Below are 9,681 nucleotides of genomic sequence, written 5' to 3'. Positions count from 1 at the left end.
TAGATAGATAGATAGATAGATAGATAGATAGATAGATAGATAGATAGCTCAGGTTGGAGAATGAGCCTACATAGAGATCATGAATGAGGGACCCACACATGGGAAACAGGTAATCGTGAGTAATCTTTGACAGAATGTGTTCATTGGAAAGGTGGGTTGGAAGACAGATTGAAAGGACTTAAGGAGAGGGTAGATGGTGAGGAGCAAGAGGCAAGTGTAGACTACTCTTTCTACAAGTCTAGAAGTGAAAGATGGGGGACCGTAGTTTGAGAGGAGAATAGGACCACACCTTAAGAAGGTCTTTTTTAAGAATGGGGAGAACTGGATATGTCTGTAGGCAATGGTGAAGGAACCAGTAAATGGGGAGAGGCTGAAGATGAAAGAGAGTGTTCTCAAAGGCAATGGGATGAAGAGCACAATTAGAGGGATTTAACCTTGTTAAAGAGAAGGGCCACCCAATCCTAAGACTGAAGCAAAGTAGGAGAGAATGGGTAAAAATAGAGATTTTTGAGTTGTAGAATAAAAGAAAGAAATCAGTGTTTATTAAGTACCTACTATATACCAGGCACTGTGCTGAATGCTTTGCAAATATTATTTCATTTAATCCTCACAACAACCCTGAGAGGTAAATTTTTTACTGTCCCTATCCTACAAGGGAAGGAACTGAGGCAAAAGGAGGTTAAGTGACTTGGCCAGGGTCCCCCAGCTAGTTCTGAGACCAGATTGGAATTCAAGTCTTCCTGATTCCAGGACCTATTCTCTATCTATTGCATCACCTAGCTGCCTCTAGTTAAAAGATATGAGACAAAATAGGTAAGAAAAATTCATTTTCGTGGGGCAGCTAGGTGGCGCAGTGAATAGAGCACTGGCCCTGGAGTCAGGAGCACCTGAGATCAAATTCAGCCTCAGACTGGATTTTAAACACATACACACACACAAAAACTAGCCATGTGACCTTGGGCAAGTCACCTAACCCCAATTGCCCTACCTTCCCCCCTCCAAAAAGAAAAAAAATGAAAATTCATTTTCTCAGTAAAATAAGCAAGCTCATCTACTAGGAGAGGGAGTATAAAGATGGAAGGCTTAAGGAGGGGGGAGAAAAACTAGAAAATTTGGACTTTTTGGAATGTGAGAGTTGATCAGAGATGGCTAAAAGAGTTGACCTGCAGAAGGAAGGACCCAACTGAGGCCAGGTAACATGAATTTGGGGTGGACCAAGGCTGCAGGGCTTCATGATTTCTTCTAGAACTATTCTTCAATTCAAGAGTTGGGGCAGGGAAGGCAGGTAGTTGGCGTGGTCTGGGGTTGAGGATGATAAGGAGTGAATTCTGGAAGGACAGTGAGCGAGGAGTTAAGGGTAGGTAGTACAGAGGGCTCTGACTTACTGATGTGATTCTCTTGGGCCTGAAGAGAGGAAAGTGAAGGCCAGAACAGGAGTAATGAATTGGAGAGACAGACAGCAATAAAGGCACTAGAGGTCATGGGAAGGAGGAAGAGCAGTCTTAGGGGGTGCCCAGAAGGAAGAATGAGGCAGGTGGAGAAGTGGAAAGAAAGGGGATTATGGTCAGTGAGGAAAATTTCCTAAGATCATTAAGGTAAAACGGTTCATGGTTATGTCAAATCTAAGATATGACCACCTCTGGGGGTGACTGTGATGTGTTGGAAATGAATTAATAAGCATTTTTTAAACCCTATGTACAAAGCACTGGTGGGGGAAAGGGACCCTACAATTAGAAAAGTAGAGACAGTCTGTTCTCAAGGAGCCCTCTTTCTAATGAGGGGGATAGTAGAGATGGGAGGTTTCAGCCACAAGTCAGATGGAAAGGCCCCATCTTCTTGGGATACAACAGCAAAGCAGATGGTAATGCATCTTCTTTAATGTTATTGGCACTAATAAAAATTGTACCTATTTCTGATATTAAACCAATTGATCATGCCAAGAACTCTAAAACTTTCTTTTCTGAGCCTTCAGTAGCTGTGTCTGCAGATGCTACAGAGGTAGCTGTCAGGTCCAGTCTCCACAGGGTTTGTGTCCCAACTGATAGTTATAGGTGTCTGGGCAGGCTGGGGTTTGGGGGAAGGAGGATCTGACCCTCCAGGAGCTCTTGGGCTTACCTTACCATTGGTGGCAACTGGTGGTGGCAAGGAAGGTGGCCTCCTTTTTCCTGCTCCCCCTCAATAATGTCTATGGGACCCGGGAGTTGAGAAGGTTGATGAACTTGGAAATCAGGGTATTCAAAGGAATACCAAGCTGAATATGGAAGTCATTGAGGATGAAAGCAGGGAATGGGTTGGAGGGAGTAAGACTGGGAGGCAGATAATGTTGGTGACAAAAAGAGGGAGAGTGACATAGAGGTCAGTCATTGATAGCATCAAGGATCTTGACAAGGGGATGAAGATGGAGAGAGTGAACTTCAAGGGGAAAGAAGTTGCTTTATAATTAAAAAGTTCTGTAAGTGGTAGTGGAGAATAAGAGGTATTCCAGCTCCTGGCCCAATGTGTCAGCAATGGAGAGGATGGCAAGAGATTAGATGTGAAGGGATGTTCATTGACAATAGAATGGGATCCTGGTGGAAAGGGAAGAGATGGGGAATGACTGAGGAAGGATATGGCTGGATTGAATAGGGATGAGAGTAACCAGAGAGGCTGTAGGAGTGATACAAAAAGGACAAGAGAAAGTATGGAGAAACTTATGGACTAAATTGGAACGTAGTTTCCTATTAGAATTTTAGTGTAAAGGTAAAAGGTTCCTAGGTAGAGACCTTTTAATTGACTGGAGTAAGGAATATAGGTAATGGTGTTAATGGATACCAGGAAAATTCTATAGTGAAGGAGATCCAAGTGGTTGTTTCTACAGATTCCATGTCCAGATGGAGCCGGTAGTAGTAGCTGGGAAGGTTAGGTAAGAACCTGTAGTCCCAGGCAACATGTAGCAGGGGCTTACATTGCTCAGCATTCTCTACTTCAGCCCTTTGTGTGTCTGGAGCTAAGTCCAGGGCTGGAGGTCAGAATAGAATAGTATGAGGAAAGTATACCCAGTGGCAGTGGGACTTTGGGGGCATTACCGATGGATGTTTTCCCTCATATTTCAATTATTTTCCCTTGGGCATCAATCATCATCCTGAAATATATGCTCCATGAAGGCAGAGATAGACAATATCTTACCTAAACTGCACACATCCCCCAGTACCTAGGCAGCTAGGTGGCATGGTGAATAGAACACTAGATCTAGAGTCAGAAAGAGCTGAGTTCAAATCCTGCCTCAGGTCCTTCTTAAGTGACCCTGGCAAGTCCCTTCACTTCTGTACTTCATTTTCCTCATCTGTAAAATGCAGGGGATCTACTCAGTAACCTCCAAGGTACCTTTCAGTTCTAAATCTATGATCTTATGACCTCACATGGTGCTCTATAGACAGCAATAAATTCTGAATCGAACTGAAATTTATTTAACAATACTATCCTATCGCTGTGGTTCAAAATAATTCCCGAAAGTTTTACTAAAAAAATGAAATTCATTCCATGTGAATACTCAAGAAAAATAAAGTCATATTTTGGTATTTTTAAAAGAATAACACAGGGAGAATAAAATACGTGTATTAACCAAACAAAGCTACACAACTCGCAAATTGTTCAAGACCTTAAAAAAAAAAAAAGCTGGCGATGAAAACAAAGATCTATCAGTTATTAAGTTGAACCCAAACTCCTAGATCCTAAGCCCAGCTAATGAGTCCTTGATCACTTGGTAAAATTCAGAAAATGCTATTTTCTTTATTTCCCCTATGACTTTGAATGAGATCTGGAAAGGAATGCCAGGTTCTTTACCTGGTAACCTTGACTACTCATTTATGATTAAGGGCTCCTGTACTGTAAACCAGACAACCAAGCAGATTGAGTCATTTTTCCAAAACCATATGCAGAATTCTAGTGCAGAATGCAGTCCCAGGCTGGACTAAGAATGCGGAATGCTGAAAAGGATATCGTCAGTCCTCAGCTGCGTATGCTGTTGGAGATTTGACAGACCATAGGTTAGCGGATTCCACAAATAAGCCCCAGCTCCCACATTTACCATCAGCCCCATCCTCCTCCTTCAGCAGCCATCTGGTGACGAAGGCCAAAAATGGATTGATGAGAGTTTCCCTCTTCTCCCTGCCTCTTGTCACCTTCAGAAAGAGATTTTAATAAGCAGTTAAACACTCCAAATTATGGGAGTTACAAAGGCTGAGGAAGGGGCAGGGAGAAGAAGAGGCAAGAGGGGAAAAGGGATGGGGGAGGGAGGCATGCATAGGCTCCAACTAATTTAAAAACTTGAAAAAAAAATCATGCACTGATAACTGGTTTGTATTTCTGTGGAGTTACCTATCTCCTGCCAATTCCTAATGCATTTGCTTCAATTAACTTTTTTAGATACAGATGGAAATCTCTGTCGGAGTAACCAGCTGTTAAAAGTGATGCTAACCATGCACCGTCTCCTCATCTCCTCTACCGACTTGCTCCAAAAGCTCATCGAACTATATCCTTCGACACTGTAACTTGTGTTTTCAAGCTGGGCAGAAAGAGGAAAGGGAGGGAGGAGGAAGGGAATAAGCATTTATGTAGTGCCTACTACAGAGGCAGCTGGTGACTCAGTGGACAGAGAACTCGACCTGTAGTCAGGAAGACCTGAGTTCAAATCCAGCCTCAGACACTTCCTAGCTCTTCGGTGCTGGGCAAGTCATTAACCTCTGATTGTATGACAAAATGGATCCACCAGGGAAGGAAATGGCAAATCACTCCAGTATCTGCCAAGAAAACCCCAAAAGGGGTCATGAAGGGTCAGACCTGACTAAAATGACTGAATGACAACTAGAGTGCTAAGAGGCTTGAAAATATTGCTACAGGAGGTGATGATGGTGTGATGTGTTATAGGCCACAAACCAGAGATGTGACTTCTCTGTATCTAGGGATTTGGGTCTACTGACCTGGGCACTTCAGTCTCCCTTCCCAGGAAGTCACTTAGGAGCACTGAAGGGCTCCCTGAGACTCTGTACAAGCTGAGTAACAGCTCCTGAGAACACAAGTGGAGTCTGTAATGAGATAGCTATCTAAAGGGTAAGATGAATAAGCTGCTACTTTTTACCTGGCCCAAGGAAGTTTATACAAAGAAAGTGCTGTCACCTTAGTTCATAGACTCAGAGGATAGTAATACTTAATCCCATCTAATCCAGTGCCCTCATTTCACAGATGAGAAAACTGAGGCCTGGAGAAGTTAAGGTATTTGCCCAAAGGCACAGAAGTAGAAAGTGTCAGCAGTGGGATTAGTGGGATTCTGTGATTCCAGAAACAGTATCTTGTCTACTGTACCTTTCTATCTTCTCTTGTTCATTCAGAAGTTATTGGTTCAATGGAAAGGACAGTGGCCCTGGAGTCAGCAGACCTGGGTTCAGATCTTACCTCTGATATTCACTATCTGTGTTACCTTGGGCAAATAATTTCTCCTCCCTCAGCTTCTTCATCTGTAAAATGAAAGGGAGTGGACTAGATGGTCTCTGAGGTTCCTTCCAACTCTAGAAGTATGATCTACTAGGGGTGGGGAACCCATGGCCTCAAAGCCACATGTGGCCTTCTAGGTCTGGCTGCAGCCTTTTGACTGAGTCCAAGTTTTACAGAACAAATCCTTTTATTAAGGGGATTTGTTCTGTAAAGTTTGGATTCAGTCAAAGGGTCGCGTTTGAGGACCTAGAGGGCTGCATGGAGCCTTGAGGCTGTAGGTTTCCCACCCCTGAACTCTTAGCACATAGTAGGCCCTAAATAAATTCTTATTGACTGACTGATCGATGATGATGATGATGATACCATGGGTGCATTTCCAAACCTAATCATTATTACTTCCCAGCAGACCAAGGAGGGTAATTTCAACAGGTCATTCAGAATATCAAATTTCAGAAGATTCTCATGAGCAGCAAGACTCTCAAGCACAACTCCTCAGTGAAAATTTCTTTGAGGATATTTTTTGTCCACTTTGTAGTGTGAACCTTCATCTTTGAAGGTGATGGAAACTCTCAGTGGTAATTATTATCTGAATAAATGTTGCTGCAGAAATCCAGCAGGGATCACCGGCCCTTCTCTTGCATACAAAAACTAAGAGAAATGAAAGAGTTCTTTTCTCCCAACTCTGCCAAAATTCTTACACACCCCAAGGAAGTAGACAGGGAGATGTGGTAAGGCAGTATGTGAGAGATACTTCCATTTCTCAGATGATGGATTTCTGCAGCATGCCTGCCCTGTTCTCAATTTTCCCATTTATTTAGGAAGGCTGAGACTCTGAAGAAAGCTTGCAGATGTCACAAGCTTTAGAAGCAACAGCTTGTATCATGGGGGCACACGCAGGAAGGCTGGCAAGTGGCCAAGAAGGCCTTGTTTGTTTCTCTAACTTTTTTGGGGGGGTGTGAAACTAGTAAAGATAAGAGATCCTCCTGTACTCTCTCTGTCCCCAGTCCCTGCTCCCCACCCCTTCACTGCTTCATTGGCAAGACGTGGTCCCTGAAGTAGAAAAAGGCCGGTAAGTGTTTTGAGACTTTAGCAACAGTAAAAAAGGACAGCTGCCCTGAAACCCCAGGGACCCAGTGAGTGACTTAAAAATGGACCCCGAGTGTTTTGATAGAGCGCAGTCCCTCAGGATCTTCCCCATCCAGCGAGTGCTTAACTTGGAGTCAGGAAGACCAAGTTAAAGTTCTTTTTCTCATGGGAAACCTCTCCTGTCCCTCAGCTTCCTCATCTTCAAAACAGGGTTGATACATTTAGTGCCTGCATCACAGGGTGGTTGTTAGACTCAGATGATACATATGTAAAGTGCTCGGCACACCTAAAAGTACTATATAAACGTTGTTTATTGTTCCATGTTCCCAGCCTGTTATGCTCTAGTGTGCCAGTTTTCATTATGGCATGACCCCTGGAAGAAAGCTTAGATTGGTCACACCAGCCACATCAAGAGAAACTTAAGATTTCCAAGCAAGAATAATTTTTCCCATGATGTAGGATATGTCAAAATCCAGTCCTCACTCACAAGAATAAGAATTTTTCACTCAATTAGTCCAGTTGGGTTTGCATTTTTCCATTACAGAAAAAAAAATCAAGACCTCACATAGTTCAAATACCTGAAGACTCCAGGTGGAACATTTAGAAACTGACCCAAAAGTGCTGGGCCTTCTCTCCACTCCTGGGTCTTCCCTCCAGTCCTGGGCCTTCTCTCCAGTCCTGGGGCTTCTCTCCACTACTGGGGCTTCTCTCCAGTCCTGGGCCTTCTCTCCAGTCCTGGGGCTTCCCTCCAGTCCTGGGCCTTCCCTCCAGTCCTGGGCCTTCCCTCCAGTCCTGGGGCTTCTCTCCAGGAAGAGAGGAGGATGCTTAGGAAGCGTGAAGTCTCTGAGCTGCAGAAAACTGAGTCAGGATTCTGAGCACCCATATTGTGTCCCTCCTCTGGCAGATATCCATTTCTGCACATGCCCTGGGACTACACAATGCTCCCAGACTTACTCAGACAACTTAAAAGCTACACTCCTTCATTCCTTGGGTTTTTGTTTTGTTTTGTTTTAGCCTGGCCAGGGACCCAATGAAGTTGTGACTTCAGGAGATCACTAAGCTGGCAGTTCTCAAACTTTTTGGTCTCACATCCCTTTTATACTCTTAAAAGTTGTTGATGCCCCCCCCACCTTTTAGTTATCTGTGCTATCAATCTTTATTGTATTAGAAATTAAAATGTCTTAGCATCACAATGAGTTTTGACCTTGCAGACTCCCTGAAAGGGGAACCTGGACAACACTCTGAGAAATTCTGAGCTAAGCCCATACCTCAAGAAGAAATAAGTTTCAGGGGGTGGCTAGGTGGGGCAGTGAATAGAGCACCATCCCTGGAGTCAGAAGGACCTGAGTTCAAATCCGGTCTCAGATACTTAGCTGTGTGACCTTGGGCAAGTCACTTAACCCCAATTTCCCTGCCTTCTCCCTTCCAAAAAGTAAAAAAAAAATTTTTTTTTAAAGAAATAAGTTCCAGACAGGTTAAGAACTTACCCAAAGTCACACAGGTAGCTAACAAGAGAGTTGATTTTAGTATGTGGGCCTTTGATGAGAGTTGAGATTAAGGGTGGGCAAGGTAGGCAGCCATCCAGAGTACAACAAATAGAAGGTCCTTTTAAATATTACTTTTTATACATTCATATATTATAATACTAAAAATTATACTCTCCTGTACAATACATATCTATTTTATGATATATCAAGCAAAATGTTCAGAATTCTTAGAATTTCAGAGTACAGAATCAGAGAATTTTAGAGGCCATTTCTACCAACCTTCATGAACAAGAATCTCTCCTACAATGTATCTGTCAAGTGAGCAACTTCATTTAAAGACCCCATCCAACAACCACTTCTTACACCTTACACTTCTCTGGTTTCCCCCGTGCCTGGAATTTTCTCCCTCCTTATCTCTCCCTCCTGGCTTTCCTGGCTTCCTTCAAGTCTCAGCTAAATTCTCACCTTCTATAACAAGCTTTTCCCAGTCCTTCATTCTAGTTCCCTCCCTCTGTTGAGCATGTCCAATTTATCCTGTATATATCTTGTTTTATGTAATTTGCATGTTGTGGCCCCCATTAGACTGTGAACATCTTGAAGGCAAGGGCTGCCTTTTCCTTTCTTTGTACAATAGTGTTTTGCACCATGCCTGACACTTAGTAGGAGATTAATAAATGCTTATCCCCTCTCTTCCTTCCTCCCTTCCAGCATTCTGTCTAGCTTATCAATTCCCTTCTAAAATGTGGTACCCAGAACTGAACTCAGTACTCCAGGTACAGTCTTACCAGGGAAGAGTCTAATGGGGCTTATTACCTCCTTAGTTTTCTGGAAACTAAGTCTCCCAATGTGATCTAAAATGATATTAGGTTTTTATGACTGCCATATCAAACTATTATATTGAGCTTTTGGTACACTAAAACCTTCAGATCTTTTTTTAAAGGAAATACTGTGTAGTCACACTGCCCCCATCTTGTACTTAGGAAGTCAATTTTTTTAATCCAAACATAAAACTTTATATTCATCATCACTAAATTCCAACTCATTGAATTTTCCCCCAGTATTCTAACCTTTGAGGATCCTGCCTGTCATCTGACAGGTTATCTATCCTGACCATGTTCATGCCATCTATGCCTTTACCCAGGACTCTGATAGAAAACATCAAACCTCACAGGACTAAGCTCCTGTTGCCTAAAGAGCTCACTTCAAGTTAGCATTAAACCATGTGTGGCTGTGCTTTTGGTCCAGTCATTACCACAGTTTCAAATTCACCCGACTGTATTATCCAACCCACATATTTCACACAAGAATTGCTTGAGAGATACGGTCAAATGCTTTGTTGAAATCTAAGTAAACTAGATTTACATTCTTCTCTCTGTCATTAAAGTAAAACAAAGTGATTCTTGTGTGAACAATCCACGTCGTTACTGATGGAGCCATGCTGGGTCTCTGTGACCACCATCACTTCTGTAAGTAATCATGCTTCTGCCATCTGTCAGAGATAAGCACACTGGCCTGTTGTTTCCAGAAGTCATTCTCTTTCCCTTTTCTAAAATCAGAACATCTGCTCTTCTCTCCAGTCCTGAACCTTCTCTCCAGTCCTGGGCCTTCTCTCCAGTCCTGGGCCTTCTCTCCAGTCCTG

At 43.0% G+C, this 9,681-nt stretch overlaps 1 protein-coding gene across 1 annotated transcript in view; it reads left to right on the top strand.

Moving 5' to 3' along the window:
* RASGRP1 (RAS guanyl releasing protein 1) overlaps positions 1–9,681 on the top strand; it is a 119,528-nt gene that overhangs the window by 67,982 nt on the left and 41,865 nt on the right. The window contains exon 3 of the mRNA XM_069105718.1: positions 4,405–4,510. Coding sequence (XP_068961819.1) covers positions 4,405–4,510 — 106 coding nt within the window. The remainder of the gene's footprint in view (positions 1–4,404; positions 4,511–9,681) is intronic.

Source organism: Petaurus breviceps, unplaced genomic scaffold (genome assembly GCF_028583685.1).
Source record: "Petaurus breviceps papuanus isolate PSGF00001 unplaced genomic scaffold, PetGlider_PUasm1.0 77, whole genome shotgun sequence".
NCBI classification, from domain to species: Eukaryota; Metazoa; Chordata; class Mammalia; order Diprotodontia; family Petauridae; genus Petaurus; species Petaurus breviceps.
Note: the sequence above shows the minus strand (reverse complement) of the source record. Positions and strands in the feature narration are given on the sequence as shown.